General features: G+C 40.0%; 1 protein-coding gene across 8 annotated transcripts in view; it reads right to left on the reverse strand.

Annotated features, from left to right (window-relative positions):
• Positions 1-9,918: 9,918 nt before the first annotated feature.
• UGGT1 (UDP-glucose glycoprotein glucosyltransferase 1) overlaps positions 9,919-26,115 on the reverse strand; it is a 104,592-nt gene continuing 88,395 nt past the window's right edge. For 7 of the 8 annotated variants that reach the window (XM_043492587.1, XM_043492585.1, XM_038415831.2 and 4 more), the window contains 8 exons: positions 22,295-22,399; positions 21,301-21,385; positions 18,983-19,165; positions 17,707-17,867; positions 17,081-17,195; positions 14,290-14,406; positions 11,934-12,102; positions 9,919-10,918 (listed from right to left, as the gene is read on the reverse strand). In XM_043492587.1, coding sequence (XP_043348522.1) covers positions 10,893-10,918; positions 11,934-12,102; positions 14,290-14,406; positions 17,081-17,195; positions 17,707-17,867; positions 18,983-19,165; positions 21,301-21,385; positions 22,295-22,399 — 961 coding nt within the window. In that variant the 3' untranslated portion in view covers positions 9,919-10,892. Of the gene's footprint in view, positions 10,919-11,933; positions 12,103-14,289; positions 14,407-17,080; positions 17,196-17,706; positions 17,868-18,982; positions 19,166-21,300; positions 21,386-22,294; positions 22,400-22,422; positions 22,874-26,115 lie in introns of those variants that run through there. The other variant, XR_006274352.1, reaches the window with a different exon arrangement.

Raw genomic sequence — 26,115 nt, forward strand, 5'->3', positions numbered from 1 at the left:
ACTGAATGGCCACCTCCAAGGATAGAACTCAAACCTGGGTTTAGTAGGCCGTCTATTTCACAGAGGGAGGGAGAAGAAAATGAATACAAAACTAATCTGGTCTATTTCTTGTTTTGAGCCACTTCATCTATCTTTATACATCATGCTGGCAGCAGACTGTGCAGTACGACCGCTAGCCATCGTCACCTCCTGGGTGCTCGGCGTAAGACTACTGGCCATCTGCTGGCTGCAAATTAAAAGACAGTACACTGCCAGTAGGACTCAATCGCCATGAGATGAAACAAGGGAAATGACCTGCTGAGTCACTCCCATGTTTGCCCAGGCACCCGGTTAAAAGAGCACCCAGGACTACGTCAATGACGGCTACCAGTCATACTGCATTGTCTGCTGCCAAAAGGCAATAAACTGATGCTGTGTAGCAATGCAGTACCGTGTCCGCCAGTACCCAGGAGACATATGGTGATGGTTAGCTGAGCAGACTCCATGCTTGCTGTGGTATGGCGTCTGCACAGGTAACTCAAGAAAAAAAAGGTGCAAAATGATTGTCTGCCCTTGCTTTTACGGAGGGAGGGAGGGAGGGAACAGGGGCCTGACGATATGTACCCAGAACCACCCGCGACAATGTTTTAGCCCCATCAGGCACTGGGATTTCTACCCAGATTCAAATGGGCGGTGGAGGCTGCAGGACCTGTGGGATAGCTACCCACAGTGCAAAGCTCCAGAAGTCGCCTGTTGCCTCGGTACTGTGGACACAGTCCACCGACTACATGCACTTAGAGCATTTGTGTGGGGACACACACACTCGACTGTATAAAAACGCTTTCTACAAAACTGACTTCTATAAATTCGACCTAATCTCATAGTGTAGACATACCCTTACTTACAGTGTTGCTCTCTATCCACCTCTAGTGGCTGCATCACAAAGAAGATTGAGTCTGTACAGCCTTCTAGCTCTAATTCAGATCTAGAGGTCCTGGGTTTGATTCCCTCTACCCATCCTAGGGCATTGTATTACACTTGGAACCCCACTACCATGAATGCAAAACACTCTAGAGAGGTTAGGCAATGCCCCAAAGAAAGGAAATCTGAGCAGGAACTCAGGCCATACTGAACAAGTTGAGCAATGGATAGGTTTTGGTTTTGAGATGTTAAAAGAAATAAGAACTTAGAAAGTGTGAAGAGTGGAATCAGCTGTGAAGTCGGCTATGACCTGGTCATGTAGCTCTAATTTACCTGCTCAGGCCTACAGCCCCAATCTTGCAAACTGATCGGTGGGGAAGAATCGGTATGCACACATAAAGTCCCATTGAAATAATGCGGCTACGCATAAGCACAGGTCTGCTCCTAGGGGATCAGGATGCAAGAATAGAGCCTTAAATGCTATGGTAATGGATGTTATAGCATATGCAGTAGCTAAACAATGCATTCAGATGAGTTCTAATGCTCTTAACCAGCAAAGAAGATTTCTGCTTCTGCAGCTCATTTCAGTTGTTGTGTCTATTCTATATACTTATGTATTCTACATAGATTCTTCTACTGGCTCCTAGCAGTGTATCAAGCAAAAAGACTAATCTGTTATGTGTGGTTTGTTCTTTCACCCTCATCCTCTTCCCACAGAGAGTTGTATGTGAAGTGTAATTTTTTATTTTGGTAAGATTTTGCTTTTGGGTTTTTTTTTTAAATTATGTACACTCTGCTGTGTTGCAGGAGGCAAATTGAAAAAGTGCACCTTGTGCCTGGAGGAAAAAGTGATGAGGTTTGTGATGGTACGTAGGCTTGGTCTACACCTAAAACTAAGGTCGACCTAGCTATGTTGCTCAGGGGTGTGGAAAAATTAACTGAGAGATATAGTTAAACTTACCTAAGCCCAGGTGTAGACAGCGCTAGGTTGACAGAAGAATTATTCCATTGACCTAGGTACCACCTCTTGAGTGTGTAGATTTACTGTAGTGATAGAAAAACCCCTTCTGGCACTATATCAAGTGTCTAGACTGCAGCTTTAGCACTTGTAGTGTAGACGAGTGACTCTCAACCTTTCCTGACTACTGTACTCCTTTCAGGAGTCTGATTTGTCTTACGTACCCCCCAGTTTCATTTAAAAACTACTTGCTTACAAAATCAGACAAAAATACAGGAGTGTCACAGCCACACTATTACTGAAAAATTGCTGACTTTCTCATTTTTATCATATAATTATAAAATAAATCAATTGGAATATAAATGTTGGACTTACATTTCAGTGTATAGTACATAGAGCAGTATAAACAAGTCATTGTCTATGAAATTTTAGTTTGTACTGACTTCACTAGTTTTTTTTAATATAGTCTGTTGTAAAACTAAGCAGATATCTAGATGAGTTGATGTACCCCCTGGAAGACCTCTGTGTACCCCTAGGGATACACATACCTCTGGTTGAGAACCATTGGTGTAGACGTACCTTTAGTTCCTGGGGGAGTTAATTCCACAGCCTCAGACCAACTTCTGAGAGAGCTCCATTTCCTGCACAGCTGAGATTTATCCTTATTGTAAAGAGTTCCATTGTGCCAGCAGAGCAGAGTTGTTGACCACTAACTTTTAGAGCGCCTGAACCCAGGCCACTGAGAACCTTGGCTTCATATTCTATGGAAAGCAAGTGTAAAAAGTGGAGGACAGGCATGATATGCTTGCAGTAGCCTGTGTTGCTGAGGAGAGATACTGTGGTGTTGTGTATTAATTGTGGGAGGTGACAAAGGTATGGGTAACTGCAAGGTTCTTTTGGATGATAGGGTTGGGGAGAAGATATTGTTACTGCTTCTTCTAGATCTTAGTTTCTGTTCTATCACTAAGGCGTACAGGCATGGCTCTTCTGCAGCTGCTGTCAATGGCATCAATCCTTGTTCACCTTACTGTGGAGTGAGAAAAAACTCAGCCAAATGATACTAGCAATTTTTATCTGAGATGACATTTTTATTACTGTGCATTTACATAACAACTTTCACCTAATATCTGAAAGTCTCTTACAAGCACAACTTCTCACAATACCCTCCCCTGAGGCAGCTGTTACTGCACCCATTTTTGCAGCTGGTTAACTTGAGGTGTACAGGTTAAAAGACTTGCCTAAGGGTGTGAATGAGCCAGTGGCAGAACTCTCTCTGGAACCCAGAAGGTGCAATTCTGAGACCTGCTTCTTTCCCATGTGTAATTCCAAATTCAGTAAACAGACTTTTCTACAGTGTGGGGCAGGAGGGAAGAGGTACAAACTTGGTATGGGGACACTGGGTGAGCCGGTTTGGGAAATCAAATGGAACATGCTGTACCTAGGATGGGAGTTTGAAAATGTGAGGTGTTCACAGTCACACCGTTTTAAAGGCTAGGGCATAGCAGTTGTGATGGGCTCTAATTCATAGGATGGGGAAGTAATGTGCCCTAACCCTATGCTGCAGCGACAACTTCTGGAGTGAGAGCATAGCTGGATCTGCTCTCCCATTCTACCCTTCATCTAACTGATGACACTAAAGCTAAGGTGTCAGCTGTGGGGGGGGGGGTGGTGGTCTCATGCGAAGATATCGTACTGGGAGTTAGGAGTTCTGAGTCCTTTTTGACTGTTGCCAAGTCCCCCATTCTCTCTCTCTCTCTGCTTCCCTGCCTGAAAAACAGGGAAAAATAGTTACCAATCTCTCAGAGGTGTGGTGAGGAATGAATCAGTCCTCATTCTGCAAAGCCCAGTGAAGTTCTCCCATAGAAAGTGCTATGGATTATTATTTGTGCCAATGGTTGACACTACCTGTGGGCTAGAAACAGGACTGAAAGCACTAACTCCTGCAACATAAGACACCAAACCACCATCAGATAGTATCAATGTGGCCTGGCAACTGTCAGCATTCCATCATGGTAGATTTAGAATAGACAGGTTATCCTGGCTAGCTGTATGCTAACACGACAGGAAACTTGCACCATCCAGAAATCACCGTGAGGATTTATACATATTCTGTTTTGTTTCCAGATTCTTAAATGCCGGTATGGACTCACAGCAGTGTCTACCCCTGCTAGAGACTCAGTCCAAGATGATGACTGTCATGAAATTTCTTAAAATTTATCTGAGAAGATTGACTCACAAGGGATCTCTCCATCTCCAGTTTGGTGAGTCCTGCTTTCAAGGGCACCCTGAGTATTGTCATTTGTCTATATTTGAGATTAGTTCAATTTAACCCTTCAGTGATTCTCATAATATGGTTAATTAATTGCCTGATTATTCATTCTGTCTTGTTAATGACGTGCTATTGAGTAATGATGCACTAACGGTAAATAGGATAAAGGCATATTCTAGGGAGACTTGATAGGATCAAGAAACAAAGGCAACATCTACATAAAGGGGTTTAACAAAAACAATTGCCACTCTTGTGCATCCTAGAACAAAGAGTTCTCTGGTTCCATCAGCTTTTTCAGCACTGTTAGCAATGGTGGGAATTTTTTTTTAACATTGAATTGGCCCTGTCAACACTGGTTCTCCACTTGTAAAGTAACTCCCTTCTCTTCATGTGTCAGCATATTTATGCCTGTATCTGTAATTTTCACTCCATGCATCTGAAGAAGTGGGGTTTTTACCCACAAAAGCTTATGCCCAAACAAATCTGTTAGTCTTTAAGATGACACCAGACTCCTCGTCATTTTTGTTTTGATGTTACTTTCATATTGTACATATCTATTAAGGAAGTCATAATCATGGAAATAGATGAAACTTCTCTCATAGCAGAGGCCTAATCTATGGAGGGCCTGGAATATCAGAAAAGAGTGCTTAACCTGGGCTAGTTATGAGGAGCAGAGAAGTGATATGTTCATGGCAACCTGTGTTATGAATAACTAGTCAGATTTTGGTACTAGTTGTAGCTTTTTCAGAATGTGTGGCTTTGTTCCTAAATATAAAATTGTGTTTATAAATTCCAAAAGTTACAAGTTGTGAATACTGTGGCTAGCAAAGGATGCAATGTTATAGGCAGGTGTGGCTGGAAGGTGACCTATTTTTCCATCTAACAACATTGCAGTGTTCAAAAGAACCCCCAGGCACTGCTGCACCCCTTGGCTGGAAGTGGATTCCATTACATACTGGGTTTACAGTTTGGTTCAACGGTGCTCAGCATCCCAACTATACAAATTGTTCCAGCACCCAAAAAGATCCCCAGGACCGTAGGCTGAATTCAGGGCTACTGCCCTCAATAGTGAGAGATGTTAGAGAAATGTGAGTGACCTTTTCCTATTAATGGTTACAAGAGGTCAGAGCCTGATTTCCTAGTCCTCTGCTGTATAGCAGCATCTCTTTGAAGTTCTGACTTCTATTAACTTCCCAGTGGAATGAATGAGCAAAGTTGGAGGTGTTTATAGAATATCCGGGTTGGAAGGGACCTCAGGAGATCATCTAGTCCAACCCCCTGCTCAAAGCAGGGCCAATCCCCAATTTTTGCTCCAGATCCCTAAGTGGCCCCCTCAAGGATTGAACTCACAACCGTGGGTTTAGCAGGCCAATGCTCAAACCACTGAGCTATCCCCCCCCCCACACTGAGCAGCACATTATGCAGCAAAGAGGTTAAAGTGGCAAATTCTAATGTTTACAGCAGTGTAAAGCCAAATCCTCTGGTGTTACTCCAACCTTACAGCAGGGTAACTGAGCAGAATTTCAGCCAAGAGGTATCAAGATGTAGTATGAGCTGCATTGTCAAACTGACCTTTTGAGTCTATCACAGGCTTGTGCTGCAGTTGTATTTATTCCGTGCCATGAGACATCAAAACATGACTCCAGGTGATGGTCCATTACACCTTTCACTGTTTCCCTGCCCATGATTAATGTTGTCACTCCCATATTAATATGAAGTAGACAGAGAAACCCTCTAATGGAAGGGTTGGCTCTGATTATGGATGGGAGCTGGTGGCCTTGCTGGAAATTCCTTTTGCGATTGTGCACCTTCTGGCACTGAATGCATTCAGTTACTCATACCCATATAGGCGCCATACCACTCCACGCACTGGTCTATTAAACAGCTGTCTGTTGGTTTAAATGACACATATATGACCTTTAAAATATATCTATAGGTCACTTGTAATCAAGATCTGCCTGCCAGTTACCTTAGACAATAAACTCTGAATGTTTGGTGTGTTAATATAAAGCAGTGCACAGAGCTCTGTTGTTCATACACAATCAATCATGGTGCATATAATATATGGCCATAAGTTTAACTTTAGGCACCTCAGTTTGAGTCTTCCAAATCTGTTTGTAGGCATCTAAATAATTTTTCAAAGATGAGCACCGAGCATTCCTTTGGAAGTTGACGACAGTTATGGATGCTCAGCATCTTCTGGGGGAATAAAGTCAGACTACTTATATAGGTGTCTAACTTTAAGCAACTAAATAGATATAAAAACGTGTAAAGCCAGGCTCCTTGACTTCAATTGCTTAGGCTTGGATGCGACAGAAGTTATAGCCATTACAGTTTAGAAGCCTCTCAAAATTACCAAAATAAATAAAGTGACTTAAACAAGCAGTACATATATGTACTTCAGTAACCCTATTAATGAACTCAAGAAACGGGGAGATCAGACATAATAGACGAGTTATTACAGAAGAGAGGAAAAACATTTATTGTGTTGAACAGATCTTTTTTTAAATCACAGTACTGGGAAAGTCATTGTAATTTCAGTTCAGGTGACATTTAAAACTCCCACACTCACATCAATAAGTATCAGCATCTTTACTCTGCATGGTGTTGAACAGAATTACAGGAAATTGAATATGGGAAAAGGTATATAGGTTTCTTAAGATCTTTGATGGATTCTTTCCTTTGTCAATGTCCTTTCTTGCGCTTCCCCCAAGTCCCAGTAGCAGAGTACAAAGCTTGTCAAGAATTTATTTTACACTTCTCCACCATTTCTATTTTTTTATTTTGGAATAGAAGGGTAATCGAAGCTTCCTTTAAAAGAAAACTGTAACCCATTTCTCACCGATGTCTGTAGGGCAAGGGTCATAGAAATAAACATCACAGTTGTGTTTTAGAGGCTTGCTTTACTTAAAGTATTTGGAACTGCATAGTGGCTTTTTTTGTGCCCTTAGCAGAATGGGGACCCAGAATTTGATACCAGCTTCAATCACATTTTAGCAACATGTCACAATTAACCCTGGAGTACAGTTCCAGCCAATTGGCTCAGAAACAGCTCTACTTAAGTAAAATTAAGATTCTGTTTCAGGAGTTCAGAGGGTAAGACTGTTCCCTAGATGCAGCTTTCTTTGAAACAACTTTTTGCAATAAAGCAGTCCCATCAGAGGATATTGTTACTTGTAGTTCTGAGAGAAGGTGAATACTTTGCTCTACTTTGTCTCACCTGCAACAACTATAGTTACAGAGAGAGGCAGGGTGGTATTCTAAATATAGCTGGAGAATTTCATATTCAGACTGGGGCTGGCACACATACTTCATGTATTGTGACTATCAGAATAGGTACAGAACTTTTGAAATGTACTGCAAAAGAATTGCAGATGCTCTCATATTAAGAATAGTTTCTCAGTCAGCTCATTCCTGATTATGACTTGCTTCCAGCTGATTGACAAGTTTTTCCCCTAAAGCAGACCCAGAATAAAGACACAGTTGCATGGAAGAGAATAATCTTATCAAGCAGAAAGAATGTAAAACTATCTCAATAGCTTTGGCCAATTTAATAGCTTTCTAAGTTACTAAATTCTGATGAACAAGTTAATTTATATAGCAATTTTATACTTCACACCTCATTAACTATAACTAAAGAATTTACTGTTTTTTGTCTTCAAATCATGCTCCTCCTAGGGCACTCACCTCAAAAAACATTGGACAGCCCAAGTCTGTAACTGAAGAGTGAGTGGTTCAAAAATAAATATCTAGCTTGACCGTGAACAAGACTTCATTAACAGTACCTGAACACAAACAGACCCACATACTGGACTACATATACTACATTTCTTTTATCATTTACCTTCAAGCCTCTGATTACATTCACAGCATTTGGGCAGCATGGACATCAGTCATTTCCCTCCTTGGAAGCTTGGATGGATTTTTTTTTTTTTTTTTTTTTTTTTTTTTAAAACAGCGGACTAAATCTTTCTTCTTCTGTCCCAGTCTGTGTACATTTAGTGTCATGAAGTATCAGTAGCTGAAACTGGGTAATTCTTGCAAGAGTCAGGCTATTAGATTTTGTATTACATGTTGTATAAAGGTTTTCACAAGCAAAAATTTGAAGTTAGCATACATCGTTGCATTCTGTTCGGAATCCTGTGAAAGAATGTTAGTTTTAAGTTGCTGGAGGGTCCTATTAGCACCTGTGGTACTTGGGCTTCTGATCCTTTTATTGGAAAAAAGAAAGTCAATGTATAAAACTAGATTAAATTTACACTGGAATGAATTTAAAAACCATCTCATTTTCCAGCCTTGATTACTATAGCTCTGACTATGATAATTTAAGTATCTGAGTAGTGCATTAAGAGCTGCTGGATAGAAAGTATGAACATATGCTGTGTTACCTAGACATGATGGAATTTGAACTAAATATCTGGTTGATGAAACCCTGTCCCACTCACCTGCAGAGCCTGGCTTTGGTAACGAGAGAGGGGTTGCCTCTATTTTACTAGTGCTAAGCTACCACTTTGGGGATTGAGATCTCCTAAAAGTGTCTGTGCAATATAACTGTCTGCCATGTAAGCAACACACACTGTATCAATTAGTAGTAGGCTGAGGCACTCTGGGTATGTGTAAGTACTGGGATACAAAGGGCTCAAGGGAATTACACACACTAATTTTTACATTGTTATTGTCTGTGTCTGTTAGTGGAGGGACATTTCTGAGCAAATGTCTATAAAACTCAATCCCACCTGTACAATGCAACAGCCCTTAGGGCTCAATCCTGCTATGTGCAGATGGAAAGGGGACATAGGGAGCCATCTTCCCTTCTGTCCAGCACTCAGGAGAATGCTATGAACAACTTCCCCGGTTCTAAAGCTGTATAGGATGCAGGAGGTGGTGTTCAAAATGAATCAGTGGTAGGGAAAAATGGATTTTTTTTTTTTTTTTAAAAAAAAGCAAAACTAAAAACCTCTTCCCTCCAAAGATAAATCTGTCCCTTCAGTCACAAGACACTACATTGAGTTCTATACACAAATTTAGGATTATTTGAGCCACTTTCTACTTCAAAGTGGATTTCAGAGAATTACCTACCTCAAATATTGATGTTTGGAGTAGGCTTATATCATAGTTTAGCTTTGTGTTTTCTTTTTTAAAGCTGTATAAGACTAACGCAGAAACCCATCATCTTGGCCAGAATGCTAGAGGGCTGTTTCTTAAACAAAACCAAAACCACACACCATAGACAATTGCTGTATCTACAGGCGCTCACAAAAGGCATATTTTTGAAAATGGAGACCTAGCTCTTTCAATGCTGTTGAAATATAAAATATGGAGACTTTTCTTCATCTTGGATGAAGGGTTTGGATTTCCATCTCCACGGTGTTCCGGACAAAGGTATAGTGCTATCTCATTACAAACCAAATTGTTCAACTTATCTTACCAACATTCTCTTAAAGGAACTTCTGTTTTGATAATATATTTCAGTTACCTGCAGTGGTAAAATGTACACACACTGTACCTGAGTAGACAGTAACTGACTTCCTAAGTGTGCTCTTGTGGCAGAACTACTGCCATGGCTTGTTTTAAAATTAATACCTGAAAGAGATATTAGAAAATTTACAGCTGAAGAAACTAAGGACACTAATCCTCAAAAGATGCAGTTACTCAGAGAAAAATGTTTTCTGTTCTGCGCACTTAAATTAAACTTATTGCATCAAAGCAACTAAAAAAAAAAGTGTGCAAACAAGGAATCCATTATTGTGTTCCACAGTAAGGAGGACCAAGAAGATCAAAGGAAAGAGGGTTGAATGTGAGGACTAACACAAAGCCCTAAGAACTCTAAGGTTTTATTGATGTGACATCTTGTGTTGGAAGAAAAATGAAATTTACATGATCAAAAACTTCCACAGATTTTCATAAACAGCAAAAACATTTATAAAACAATGAACCACAGCAGTATTAATGCCCTACAGATTTATTTAAAAACTTTGAAGAGTGTAAAAGGAGAAACAGGGCACTTTTAAATAAATTTAGGAGGAAAGGGCAAGTCAAAAAAAAAAATCAGGATTTTTTTCTATCAGTTGCAAAGTATTGTTAACCCTGTTAGCATATACAGCTGCAAGTGAATGTTTGCTTTTAAGTGGTGTGGGTAGCTTTGCACTGAGCGAACTCTTCAAAAGTGAGGAAACAGATGCTATGTCTCAATTTAAATAATGAAACAGCTGTTCTGTAACAGAATCAGTGGCATAATGAACAGAGTCTTGCAGAAGATGGACCATCTGAAAACTGCAGTTGCAACATTAGACCAGTTCAAGGCATGGTTCCAAGTATAGTGTAGCCTGGAAAAACTAGCTCCATCTCAAAACACTCATTTGAGGTAAGGACTCATGCTACCGCTGTCCCACCGCTCACTGAGTATGCATTTTCCATGTACTCTTGAGTAAGAAATCTGTGGCTAATAGAATCGTGGCCAGCATTAGTTGTATGTGGCAACAGCTAGATGAACAGACCTGCTGTTTTTCAATGTACTTTGAACTTCTGTTACTGAAATTCTACACTCCACTGTGAGTGAGCACTTTCATCTCCCCACACAGGTGCAAAAACAGTAACCTTGATCCAATTTCATATGCAGAAATCAACCCAAAGGCAAGTAATAAACGCATACATCATCATCCCATTCAATTATTCAGCAGTTTTGCAGACATACTGGAAAAAAAAACTAGCATTTGATATAAAAATGGTCTATGGAAACAGTCTAACTTCATTTTTCCCCATGGATCATAATTCCACGTGTGCACCTAGATCTGTAGAAAAGAAAAAAAATAGGATGAAAATCACATTTCCAGGTTGGGTTTGAGCTGTGTGTGTTTGTGTGAAACTGGCTTTACAAGCCCCCAGATTGTTCTCTCAGAACAGAATTACAGACATGAATCCTTTGAATTGAAAGGACAGTCTGTACACAATAATCCTCTTGACCTTTGTTTGAATTACATTTTTCTTCAATTGTTGAAAAATTAAGAGGCAGGCCCAAATTTATGAACCTTCACCCAGCCTTAAGATCTGTGCTTCTGTTCATGAATTCCCACCAAACCATTCTCTTCATATATGCTCTTGTTTTTGTGGTCAAAACGATGCCCAAATTTTAAATCTGCTCTCAAGTACATTTCTTAACTAATATTTGCAAAGTGCTAATGATGACTTGAAATGTACTGTATAAACTATATATTACCACTATTCAAAATACATTCCAAAGCATGTACAGACATGTATTGCAGATAGGCTTCACAAATAATTTAGTTAAAATGGAGAGCGATGAAGTCCTTCTTGACAGCGTTGAAAACGGTTTAGTTCTGCCTACATGAGCGCTTAAGCCATTGTCTACACTGATGCAAGTGCACCTACTGCTGAAAACTGAGACTATGCAATGGTACACTGAAGTCTGTGTTCAGCCAAACTTTCCCCCGTAGTAAAGAGGATATTCAACTTCTGAAAAATTCCCGTTCTGTTCAATTCACAGAATTGTAAGGCACTTTGTTTAGCCTGGATTCTGTTAAGGCATTTGTCAAGGAATGGGCCAATAAACTTCTCTTCTCATCTACAATGGACTCTTCCACTAAACCCAAATAAAAAGATAGTCAAGCCAGCATAGAGTGGCAGAGTTAATACACTTGTATTAAAATGGTCAAGCATGAACTATTTTCCAACAGCTGGAAAGAAATTCACCAGAATACCATTACACACTATGTATATGCACTGTGAGGGCAGCAAACTTTTAGTTTCAATAAAGCCATTTTTCTAAATGGGAGATTGTACAATTACCTTTTCTGTTTTGCTGTTTCATCCCATCTGTTGTAGTAAGGGTTCCTGATTCTTTCTCTTTCTGGAAACGACTGTATAGCTGTTTAATTTCTTGATCATAGTCCTGCCACTCTGGGACAATGCGCACAGCTGCTTGAAGCTTGGGCTCTTTGGTCATTGGATTATTACACTGCAAATGAAAATTCATTTTTGAGACAGATGACCTTTGCATACATGCAGAAAAGATAAGTCTGTGTTCATGTAAGTATTTTCAAACTTCAAATTTGCCTGACCTTAAAAGAAAACTGAATATGGGGAACACTTCCTACTGAATTAGAGTAGTTTTAATTCCACTATCATCAATGACCAACTGAAAGGAAAGCCCTTCTTGCTGCAGCATGTCTCATAGTTGCTGGAGGGAGTACAGGTTAAAGTCTATTCCCAACTCATGTTAAAATTGCTGCTGTGGTTAGCCAGGAGGAAGGAGCAAATGAATGTTTGCAAAATGGAAAAAGACAAAACTGCTCATTCGAAAGACAGATTCTCCATGTAAGGTACATATATGGCCCTCATCACCATAGTATTTGCCAGCCTCACTCAACACCCCCGTAGGTTGGAAAGTGCTATTATCTCCATCTTCCGGGGTCAGTTTGTCACACAAGCTATCTGCCATCTTTGCCTGTTCAAGACAGCACTATAATCCACCTATTTGCCCTCTATGATGCAATCCATCACTTCCTCGGGGTCTCTTTCTTAATGGCCTCTCCCACCATAGCTTCATTAATCTTCTGCCTGTGTCTGAAGTAGTGCTTCTTGGATTTTGTCAGTCACATCACAGACTGACTTCCGTCCTAATGGTTTCATTTCAAAATCTGTTCTTTTGTGTAACTTTTTTTTAGTGCTCAGATACCATAGGACTTCCCTAAAAGGCTGTTCTGGCCAGGGATGAGCTCCCAACATCTATAAAATGTCTAGAAATAGCCACTATCCGATAGCCTCTGGCAGTCAGACTTCCCATCACTTGCCTTCATGTGGCAGAGGTGTTTTTACCAAAAGGTGGTGTGATAAATGAAGGCCGGGGGGTGGGGTGGGGAGGGAATAGTGCCCTTTTATGGACACCCAGCCAGCTATAAAGTCTCTCTTGGTGGCTGTTCTCTACTTGCTTTACCTGTAAAGGGTTAACAAGCCCACAGGTAAAAGGCACAGGTAGTAGGCACCTGACCAAAAGAACCAATGGGAGGGCTAGAACTTTTTAAAACTGGGAAAAAATTTCCCTTTGTCTCTGTGTTGTGGCTCTCTGGGAAAGGGGAACAGGGGACAATCATGCTATGAGAAGCTTTAAGCCAGGTATGTATCATAGATCATACTTAGAACTACTTATTTGGAACCCCCAAATGTGCAAGTAGATCAGGAATATTTAGAAAGACGCAATTAGGTTTATTTCTGTTTATTTCTTATGGCTAGTGGACTCGTCTGTGCTAACACCAGATGCTTTTGTTTGCTTGTAACCTTTAATCTGAACCCCCAAGAAAGCTATTTTGGGTGCTTAATTTTTGGAATTGCTCTTTTAAAATCTAGCAAAAGCCTAAATTCCAGATGTATTTTCTTTTTTTGTTTTAATAAAATTTACCTGTTTAAAGAACAGGATTGGATTTTTGGTGTCCTAAGAGGTTTGTGCATATGTTGCTAAATTAGCTGGTGGCAATAGCAGGGTTTTTTGTTTTTTTTTTAGCTCTTCCCCAGATTGGAATTGAAAGGGTTTGTGGTTACCCTACAGGAAGGAATTCCCAAGTATGCCCTTCTGGTTTCAAAAAGGGGTTTTGCATTTGGGTCGTGGCAGTGTTTACCAAGCCAAGGTCAGAAAAAAGCTGTAACCTTGGGAGTTTAATACAAGCCGGGAATGGCAAGTATTAGTTTTTAAAAATCCTTGTGGACCCCCACCTTCTGCACTAGAAGTGCCAGAGTGGGGAATAAGCCTTGACAAGTGGGTATCTGGCACCCTTTAAAAATAACCAGACAGCTCAGGGGAGGTGGGACTCTTCAGTCTGGGAGGGAAGCCTATCTAGGAGAAGGAAAACTGATTCACCACTTCCGCCCACAATCCTCAGGTTAAATTTAGCCTGGCCCAACAGGTCTATGGAAACGTGGTGGGAAGAGAGAGGGCATGTACGCAGTTCAACTGGGGAAAGGCCCCTCTCCCTGCTGTGTGTGACTCAGGGATGCAACCAATACATTTTGGTGAAAGGTGAATACGTCAGCCCAAACGATTTCTACTTTTTGGTCAGTTACCAAAGGGTAATGCTAATAGCTCTATTTCACAACAATACGCTAATGTATAAACCAATTTAAATCTACTTATGAGCTATAATGACCTTACCAGATCAATAGTTTTTGCTCTCTTCTTTGAAGAATCATCACACCATGTTTCACACCAAAGCCACTCCGGGGGTAGTGATTTAATGGGTACCTGATGGATCATGTTGTTGGGCAAATCCTGTTTGAAGGACAAAATGTATTAGTGGCATCTACAACAGTGAGAGGAAAAAATCATTTACCTTCAGAACTCCCAATGGATGCCCTCTGAAAAATCCTAACCTGTAGAGCAGAATGTACTTTATACCCAAGAAAAAAAAAAACAGGGGTTTTCTAGTGTGTGAAAGATGAATGATAACGTTGCTTAAACAAAATCTATAGAACTTAGATTCTTGGGAGAAAACCAGAACCCCAGACTGTTTCAACAAACAGTTACCAATTTTAGAGTTCAGTATTCAAAATTAAATTTCAGTTCACTTATCGTTTTGTGAAGTCAGCATATGTGAGGTTTTAACTCCATCTGATAACGGGATATGAATCCAGCTATCAAATGCTCATTGTTGCACTAGACTAGCTCAAATGGATATTTTCTTAAGAGATATTAACAAGGGATGCCTCTTAGTGCTTGTACAGTTGTTTAGAAGACAGAGCAATGGTCCCATGGCACTATAACAGCACAAATTCTCTGTCCAACCGTCCCACTGACTAGTAACACTAATGGAAACATTGGTAACCTACACACAAGATTATTCTAATATAGTAACTCCTTGCCTAACATTGTAGTTATGTTCCTGAAAAATGCTACTTTGGATTCACTTAACATCGTTTCGCTTAATTTCCCCGTAAGAATTAATGTAAATGGGGGGGGATTAGGTGCTAGGGGAAATTTTTTTGCCAGACAAAAGACTAATTTTATATATAATAATACTATACACAAAACAATGATAATTGTGAAGCTTGGTTGAGGTGGTGAAGTCAGAAGGTGAGATATTTCCCAGAGAATGCTTTACTGCTAAATGTTGAACTAGCACTGAGCTGAGCCCTCAAGAGTTAACACATTGTTGTTAATGTAACCTCCCACTCTACAAGGCAACAGGAATGGAGGGAGGGGAGACAGCATGGCAGAGAGAGACAGAGATGCTGTGTGTGTGAGAGAGAGAGAGAGAGAGAGAGACAGACAGACAGACAAGCATTGCCCTTTTAAGTATGCTGACCGCACTTGAATTACATTGCCTTTTTAAGTAGATCAGCAAGTTGAGACAGCAGCGGCTGCCAGCAAGCTTCCTCCATCATGAGCCCTTTCATGTCCACCCCCGCTCTGTGGAAACGGGGTAAAGTAGCAGGGGACAGGAGTGGGGGAGAAGAGGACACCCTGACATTAGCACCCCTCTTCTCCCTCCCCACCCGCACAGGAAGCAGGAGGCTCCCCAGAGCAGCTCCAAGGCAGTAAGGGAGGGACAGCTGAACTGCCTGGCAATTGATAGCCCGCACAGGGAACTTAGGAAAGTGGGGAGCTGATGGGGGGCTGCCGGTCCATCCTGGTTCCAAGCTCCCACCGGCTAGCTCCAACGGGCTGCTCTTTCTGCAGGCAGTGGACAAAGCAGGCAGCTGCCAAACAATGTTATATGGGAGCATTGCTCAAATTTACATGAGCATGTTCCCTAATTGATCAGCAATGTAATAATGCAACAACTTTAACCCGGACGACTTTAAGTGAGGAGTTACTGTACTGCATAAAGTTCAGATATATAAAGGCAATGCACTAATATACATGCAGTTTAGCACATGGCACATTATAAATAAAGATGAGTATTTGAATATACATAAAGCTTTCTTTGGCCTATAACTAGGAAAACCCAGGGCAGACTGGACAGCTCAAGAAATTGGTTAGAGAGACTTTCACCTCCACAACCCTAATTCCAATCTGGTCAATGCTAGTAGTAACCAAACATTATGATCTAAAAACTTCTCATTGTCTTATAAAATGAATTGAATAGTAGTCTCAGGACACTTCCTAAGAGAAAGATGTCCATACCAAAGAAGCCTCCATAACACTTGGTATTGTTTTGTTGACTGTATCAACTGAGAGGCCAAGGAGCAAACAGACACTGAAATAATTGTCACACCCAGAGATATGTCTTAAACTTGTACTGAGAGCCATCTGCAAGGCAGTAAGGAATCTTGAATTGCATGATTGCGTGACTGTTTGGTTTCTCACTGAAGTCCTACATTTTAAAAAAAAAAAAAAAAAAAGCAAACCACCAAAGTTTTAAGAATCAACGTAGTCTCTGAAAAACTAAAACACTCAATACATAATGACTACAGTGTTCCTAATGGGGAACCTTCCATAATGCCATTTCATGAGGCTTGGTTTCATTTTTTTGAAACCTTAATAAAATCTCTACCAAATACTGAAAAGCTAATAGTCAATGAAAATAATGTTAAAGATTAAACACAACGGACCAGAAGAAAAATGCATGTAAAGCTAAAATAGTATTCTGCCTTGAACTCACCTCACATCTAACTTCTATAGAACTCAGAATCCAATGTACTGTATATGCTGCAGCATTAATGGTAACACTCATTATTGCTGTTGAAAGTTGTCACTGTGCTGATGAAGCCAAGTAGAGGCGTGGGATTGGTTCAAGGCTTCAGAACAACATTGCCTAATACATGGTAGTTTTAAGCCAATGAAGAAATCTCTGAATTAAACATCAGATTAAAGTGCAATCTTTAAACAGACCTGCCTTAAGAAGAAAAGGTATATGACCTTGACAGGAATTAAAGACAAGAGAGTCTTAAGTATCTGAAAGCTAGCATCTAACTGCAAAAACTAAAAACAAAAGTACACACACCTGATCAAGATTGGAAAGACTGTTAGGATCTTGACTCAGTCCTTGATATTGTCCTCTTAGCCGGTCTCCAGCAGCTATCTTCCTAAACTTTTTCAGATCCACAACATATAGAGCACTAAATACAAACAACAGGTTGTTAACAACATGAAGCCTGAATGATGTATTCATTTACAAAATTCAAAAAGAATAATTTTGGACCCTCCCAGACAAACTAGGTTGTGATGTATAAATTCAAGGATTCTTCAAAAACAATATCCTCGTATTGCTGTCTCATTATCCATTTTTTCCCATTACCTTCAAAATTTAATCCAGATATATCTACTGGCAACTAACATCCGTTCAGTTAATCTGTAAAAGCTATAGCAAATGCTCTAGCCTAATATGTCAAGTGGAAATTCAGAGGCTGCCCAAGCTTACATGATGGAGCCCAGAAAAAGAAAGCATTGAGCAAACCCTCCAAACACATAGCAGACACGAATTTCATTGCATACACATGCACTTCAACCAAAGTTAGCTAGCAACAATGGCAAGTATTGTTTCATGTTTTCCACAAGTTGCTTTCTTTTTTTTTTAATATCCAAACAAGAGCCCTACAATCTATCTGGTAAAACTGAATTCTTCAATACCTGATGTGATATTTTCTTCCAGCCAAGTGACTTGCCCAGTATCCTGACTTCCAGAACCTGTAGCCATCCATCTCTTTACGGCTTTCACAGAATGGAGTATAGCCATATGGTGCACCATCCAAATTGAAGTCTCTTAACTCTTTGAGGTCTGTGCGCACAATCTAGCAAAGGGAAATGGAAATGTATTTTATTTAGCATGGACACAGACTTCAGAAAGCTGGCATGGGGGGTTATTTTTGAGGTGTGGGTTAGGACTCTATAGTTAAAGCTGAATAAGCATTTAGAGAAAGGTTACTTATTATTGGTGCATTCTACATTGTATTAGTGGACGAAGATAAAGTCCCTGCCCCACACAATCAGAATAGGATAATGCACATCATTATTCAAGTAACAAAGATATAAAGAATCCAAAATAGACTTGGTTATTAGAATTAAAGCTATTAAAGGAGAATCTAGTATCTAGGACATGGTACCTACAAATAACTTGACTTAGGGTATGTCTACACTGCAATTAAAAACCCGTGTCTGACCCATGGCAGCTGACTCAGGCTCAGGCTGGAGCCTGGGCTGTCAGACCCTGAGAGATGGGACAGTACTAGCGCACGAGCGCCAGCCTGAACCCAAACATCTACACCGCGATTAAACAGCCTCTTAAGTCCAAGCCCAAGTCTGCTGGCACAGGCCAGCCACTGGTGTCTAATTGCAGTGTACACATACCCAGAGCCATCACTGTGTATCTGACCTCTCAGTCCTGTACAACATTTTCAACAGACGAGTCTGGGAATTTAAAATCATAAGTTTGCTAAAAACCATTGACTTAAAGACACTGGGTTTGTGGCTCATTACAATTTGTACCACACCCTGCCGCCTATTAATTCTTAATTGCCCACTTCATTTTAAGTGATGCAAACCCCTCATGCTTAATCTGTCCCACTTTGTATCTAGTTTGGGCACTCTGGTTACCTTCTCCAGACATGAGGAAGAGCTCTGTGAAGCCTGAAAGCTTGTCCCTTCCACCAACAGAAGTTGGTCCAATAAAAGATATTATTTCGTCCACTTTGTCTCTTGACAAAGGTAGGCCCCTGGGGTGCTGTGATGGCTGCTTATCTTGCTGACAAGATTTGTTATATCCACATTTTCTAACTTTTGAGTGCTTTACTTTGCAACCTTCATAATGTTCTTTTAACATGGGTGTTTTTATATTTCACTCCATTTACTACACGTACGCTGACCTTGTAATTCCTGCCAATGACCCCAAAGCCATCAGATAGCTTACCTGATCAGCATCCACAAAAAGGAATTTATCAACCACCAGTGGGAACAGCACATCCAGAAAAAGGATCTTGTAACCCCAGATAATGCGCTGTTTCTCTGTTTGCTGGTGAAGCCATCGGGGCCATTTGTATTGGACAAGCTCATACTGGAAATTATATTTCTCTGCCATGTATGGAATGAACTCCTGGGGAGGGAAAAATTATATGTCTCGATTGCATTTCTGGGTTTGTCTCATTATAGCAAAACCAGGTAGAAAAGACAATTTTTAAAAAGAAGGAAAGGCCCAAGAGACTTTGCAGCCTTTGGGTAAAGCACAATTTTTTTTTCTAAATAGGTTTTTTGTTTTAAGCAAATGTAAATGTAATCGCAAACAATAAAAAAAAATAAAAAATAAAGTGGTCCCAACTTCGTGTGACAGTCACACATCAGAAGTGTAACTGTCAGAATGTAGTCTTTGAAATCCATCTAAACATCTTAGGATCCCTTCAATCCCCACAGTTATGACACTGATCTATTTTAGAACAGATCCAGGGGTGAAGGGTTTGATTTACAAGAAGAGATTACTTGAGTTTAATATGAAATACTGGAATAAACCTAAAAGGGAAAAAGGTAAGATAAACATCAGGAAAAGATTCCCAAGAAGAAGATCCACTTGGCTGTGCAAGTTTCCCCAAGTGAAGTGGGAGAAGCCCCAACTCTTGAACAATGAATACAAGCCCTGAAAAAATTCTAATATGTTTACATTAGAGAATAATCCTGGATCAGCAGAGAACTGGGACTAGAGAACCTAAGAAATCTTCTCCTGCTATCCCCCTCTAACTCATTTGATAATTGCAATTGAATACTTTGGCGACTGCCGTATTTTAACATAAACCTAGTATTCAAACAATATCATGGCACACATTCATGCCTAGTTTTTAATACCATTAAAGGCTAATAAATGATTTCGCTGACTGACTTTGTATTGCTCCCAAGAGGTCACAATGCACCCTCTAAAAATGTGCATTAGAAAAGAAAAAGTAACCAGACGTCTTAATGATACTAAAATAATCCTAATTTAGGAAAAAGATGCTGGTTAAGACAAGATTGTTACTTGTCCAACAAATCCATGATGTGGAGTCTGCACTGAGTGGGAAATAATGTACTGCTGGCCAAAGGTAGCACATTACTTCCCCACTGGAACAAGGAAGGCCAAGAGGCAGCACAGACTGTAAAGTCACAGAATCTAGCCCTTAGGTGATTTCTTTTTTGTATAAACAGACTCTTTGTTTAGAATGAACTGCCAAACCAGATCAGACCCATGGCCCACCAAGGCCAATGTTATGCCTCTGACAGTAGCCAAGGCCAGATAAATCAGAGGAAAGCATAAAATCACTTTAATAGACAGTCATGCATTAACATGCCCATGGAGAATGTTTTTTCCTAGGCATTTAAGATTGTCTCATCTCCTGAAGCATCAGGGTTTATGTGTCATATATGTGTATACCCCATCTTATTCATATACATGTGTAATCCTTTTTTGAATCCTAAGCACTCTGCCTCTATAAATGGTTGCCACAGGTTAATTGTGTTATATAAAAAAGTATTTCCATACGTTAGTTTTTTATTTTCTGCCTTCTGATTCCCCTTGTTCTTGGTTTAGTATGTGTGCACAACTGGCCTCCTCTATAGCCCTGTTGATTTTATAAACATCTTTCATACCACCTATTATTCTCCTCAAAAATTAAAGGTCCTAATATTTTTAGTGTTTCTTCATATGGAATTTTTTCCAGGCCTCTAATAGTTGGCACTGCCTATCTCTGGGCTTTGTCTCTTTCTGCTCGGTCATTAACACTCTCCCTCCCCCCCTCCTCACAGGTCAAGCACACCTTCCTCATGCAATTTAAAAAGAAGCCTCTATTTAACAGCCACACCTTTATCATGAACATTGCCATGCAAACCACAAGGAAAAGCAGTTCAAACAATGGAAGCAAAGGAATCTAAACCAAGATATGAAGAATTCTCTTACTCCAATTTGCTACTGTGTGCAACTCCCTCCTTATATACCCCCTTACAAAGTTAACCCACTGTCAAACTGATCTTCACTGACAAAAACTTCTTAATCAGAAAAATAAGACTGCAACTATGCTTCTTGTTCGTCAAAATAAAGAGAGATCAATAGATTATACATAGCTTTTCATGTTGATTAGTATGGGACTCATCTACCTGTTCAAAGAACAGATATTTAAAAAAATGAGGTAAGACGACGACAAATGTAATAACCCTTAGAAAAGATTTTTACTTTTACTTGTGCCCCTAGTAACAGATTTAGTAACAAACCTTGAACGTAGGTGACAAATAGTTCTTCAAGAACCAGAATTTCACTGGAGTGTTAGTGTGTTTCAGCACAGATAACATCATTATACTGTTAAAAGCAAAAAAGAACAACGTTTTTGTACATTTATTCAACAGGAAAAACTCCCCCAATTGTAAAGACCATTAGCGTTATTGCTAAGACAAAGTTCGTACAGCCCAGCTCTGCAGAAAGCTCTCTCAGTGTAATGGTTAGGTTACAGATGGCTATTTTCCTACATTATTCTAGTGAATGCAATTTGTGCCAGATTACTGACCATTATGCACCAAAAAGAAAGTATACAGCTGCAGCCTATTAAAATCAGCTTAAACACCTAAGTACAAAATATTTTTTTTAAATACTGAATTTATGCATGGATATAAAAAGTGAGTCATTCTCTAATCCAATATACAGTAAATCAAATATTAGGACAGTCATCAACTGTCCTATTATCTATTAGATAAACAGCTTAAATCTATTTCAGCTATTTGTAAAGAGCAAAATAGCATAAGAATACAAATAAAAGTCATAGAATAAATATCTTGTGCTTTTAAAATCAACTTTTTATCTTTGCCTTAAGGTTTGTTCTATGAATATTAATTTGTAGCAGTGGGAAACCTACAATGATATTGCAGCTCAGTGAGAACTACTAAACAAAGCTTGCCTTAACAGTTCACTTCCTGTAAACTGCATAAACAGAAATGTTTATAAGATACAATAAAGCTTCCAATTGCTTTGAATCTAGTGGGAGTTTTACCACTGGATTTCACTTTTTTCCAGTATTACCCTTAAGTAAGAAGACATATGCGAAGTGAAATAGCCAGTGTTTAACAACTCTGCACCAAACTATTCATATGTAACAGAAATTGTCAGATTATTATTTAAAAGGAGATTTGAAGCTTCCAACTACTTTTTTTAAATAGATAGCAATAGCAGTACATCTACCAACTGAGAAACAAAAATTACAGTCTCTAGACTAACCGGAGGAATCTTTCATACAGGTGTCCTGACGCCACAGAGAATATATTAATCACGTCATCTTTATCTTGTTTTACTTCATCATTCTTCTGCCCACCTGTAAATCCCCTAAAATCAGGAAAAATATAGTCCTCGTTAGAATACTTATACCTGTCTACAATGTCATGTAGAAAACTGGGCTTTTCCTCCAGGCCAAATCTCTCACTTCCCAGTCTGGCAGGGGTCGAGTGTGCTGCAGACACAATGTGCTCAGACCTGGGAGGGAAGGCATGCTCGGTGTTGCCAGTTGATTTATATTATTGATGGGCTCTGAAGAGAGTCCTGTTAATGAGACCTCTTCAGCCCTAAGGGGGCTGCCTGTGATGTGGGGCCTTTAGAAGATGTACAATGATCCAGGGCACCAAGAAAGGCACACTGTAACCTTTTACAGAAGGGAGAAGGAGAACATAGTTACAAAACAATGCCCATCTTGTTCTGCATAGCTGAATAAAGTGGACTCTCAGGAATTACTGATAGCATAGTTTTAAAAACTACACCCTCAAACCCAGTACCATTTATAAACAGAATTGCTGTAGATTATTGACAGGTTTCAGAGTAGCAGCCATGTTAGTCTGTATTCGCAAAAAGAAAAGGAATACTTGTGGCACCTTGGAGACTAACAAATTTATTTGAGCATAAGCTTTCATGAGCTACAGCTCACTTCATCTGATGCATTCAGTGGAAAATACAGTGGGGAGATTTATATACATAGATAACATGAAACAATGAAACGACGGGGCGGGGGAGGACCTTTTGTAATGATAATCAAGGTGGGCCATTTCCAGCAGTTGACAAGAACATCTGAGGAACAGTAGGGGGTGGTGGGGATAAACATGGGGAAATAGTTTTACTCTGTGTAATGACTCATCCACTCCCAGTCTCTATTCAAGCCTAAATTAATTGTATCCAGTTTGCAAATTAATTCCAATTCAGCAGTCTCTCGTTGGAGTCTGTTTCTTCACTTCAGCAGATGGGTATTGTAGTTGTAAAAATAATTGATAGCCGGAAACCTACTGACTGCTATTCCTACCTACATGCCTCCAGCTTTCATCCAGACCATATCACAAGATCCATTGTTTACAGCCAAGTTCTATGATACAACCACATTTGCTCCAACCCCTCAGACAGACACAAACACCTACAAGATCTCTATCAAGCATTCTTACAACTACAATATCCACCTGCTGAAGTGAAGAAACAGATTGACAGACGCAGAAGAGTACCCAGAAGTCACCTACTACAGGACAGGCCCAACAAAGAAAATAACAGAACGCCACTAGCCATTACCTTCAGTCCCCAACTAAAACCTCTGACACGCATCATCAAGGATCTAGAACCTATCCTGAAGGATGACCCATCACTCTCACAGATCTTGGGAGACAGGCCAGTCGTTGCTTACAGACAGCCCCCCAACCTGAAGCAAATACTCACAAGCAACCACACACCACACAACAGAACCACTAACCCAGGAACCTACCCTTGCAACAAAGCCTGTTGCCAACTCTGTCCACATATCTATTCAGGGGACACCATCATAGGGCCCAATCACATCAGCCACACTATCAGAGGCTCGTTCACCTGCACATCTACCAATGTGATATATGCCATCATGTGCCAGCAATGCCCCTCTGCCATGTACATCGGTCAAACTGGACAGTCTCTACGTAAAAGAATAAATGGACACAAATCAGACGTCAAGAATTATAACATTCAAAAACCAGTTGGAGAACACTTCAATCTCTCTGGCCACTCGATTACAGACCTAAAAGTGGCAATACTTCAACAAAAAAACGTCAAAAACAGACTCCAATGAGAGACTGCCGAATTGGAATTAATTTGCAAACTGGATACAATTAACTTAGGCGTGAATAGAGACTGGGAGTGGATGGGTCATTACACAAAGTAAAACTATTTCCCCATGTTTATCCTCCCACCCACTACTGTTCCTCAGACATTCTTGTCAACTGCTGGAAATTGACAGGATGGAGTGGAGGTTAAAGATAATCTAGGCATGGCCCAATATCTAAACAAATACTTTGCCTCAGTTTTTAACAAGGCTAAAGAGGATCTTAGGGATAATGGTAGCATGACAAATGGGAATGAGGATATGGAGGTAGATATTACCATATCTGAGGTAGAAACGAAACTCAAACAGCTTAATGGGACTAAATCGGGGGGCCCAGATAACCTTCATCCAAGAATATTAAAGGAATTGGCACCTGAAATTGCAAGCCCATTAGCAAGAATTTTTAATGAATCTGTAAACTCAGGAGTTGTACCGAATGATTGGAGAATTGCTAATACAGTTCCTATTTTTAAGAAAGGAAAAAAAGTGATTCGGGTAACTACAGGCCAGTTAGTTTGACATCTGTAGTATGCAAGGTCCTGGAAAAAATTTTGAAGGAGAAATTAGTTAAGGACATTGAAGTCAATAGTAAATGGGACAAAATACAACATGGTTTTACAAAAGGTAGATCGTGCCAAACCAACCTGATCTCCTTCTTTGAGAAAGTAACAGATTTTTTAGATAAAGGAAATGCAGTGGATTACAATAAGTAATCTAATTTACCTAGATTTCAGTAAGGCGTTTGATACTGTGCCACATGGGGAATTATTAGTTAAATTGGAGAAGATGGGGATTATTATGAACATCGAAAGGTGGATAAGGAATTGGTTAAAGGGGAGACTGCACTGGGTCCTACTGAAAGACAAACTGTCAGGCTGGAGGGAGGTTACCAGTGGAGTTCCTCAGGGATCAGTTTTGGGACCAATCTTATTTAATCTTTTTATTACTGACCTTGGCACAAAAAGTGGGAGTGTGCTAATAAAGTTTGCAGATGATACAAAGCTGGGAGGTATTGCCAATTCAGGGAAGGATCGGGATATTATACAGGAGGATCTGGATGACCTTGTAAACTGGAGTAATAGTAATAGGATGAAATTTAATAGTGAGAAGTGTAACGTTATGCATTTAGGGATTAACAACAAGAATTTTAGTTATAAATTGGGGACGCATCAATTAGAAGTAACGGAAGAGGAGAAGGACCTTGGAGTATTGGTTGATCATAGGATGACTATGAGCTGCCAATGTGATATGGCTGTGAAAAAAGCTAATGCGGTTTTGGGATGCATCAGGAGAGGCATTTCCAGTAGGGATAAGGAGGTTTTAGTACCATTATACAAGGCACTGGTGAGACCTCACCTAGAATACTGTGTGCAGTTCTGGTCTCCCATGTTTAAAAAGGATGAATTCAAACTGGAGCAGGTACAGAGAAGGGCTACTAGGATGATCCGAGGAATGGAAAACTTGTCTTATGAAAGGAGACTTAAGGAGCTTGGCTTGTTTAGCCTAACTAAAAGAAGGTTGAGGGGAGATATGATTGCTCTCTATAAATATATCAGAGGAATAAATACAGGAGAGGGAGAGGAATTATTTAAGCTCAGCACCAATGTGGACACAAGAACAAATGGGTATAAACTGGCCACCAGGAAGTTTAGACTTGAAATTAGACGAAGGTTTCTAACCATCAGAGGAGTGAAGTTTTGGAATAGCCTTCCAAGGGAAGCAGTGGGGGCAAAAGATCTAGCTGGCTTTAAGATTCTACTCGATAAATTTATGGAGGAGATGGTATGATGGGATAATTTGATTTTGGTAATTAATTGATCTTTAAATATTCAGGGTAAATAGGCCTAATCCCCTGAGATGGGATATTAGATGGATGGGATCTGAGTTACCCAGGAAAGAATTTTCTGTAGTATCTGGCTGGTGAATCTTGCTCATATGC

The sequence above is a fragment of the Dermochelys coriacea genome, chromosome 9 (genome assembly GCF_009764565.3).
Source record: "Dermochelys coriacea isolate rDerCor1 chromosome 9, rDerCor1.pri.v4, whole genome shotgun sequence".
NCBI classification, from domain to species: Eukaryota; Metazoa; Chordata; order Testudines; family Dermochelyidae; genus Dermochelys; species Dermochelys coriacea.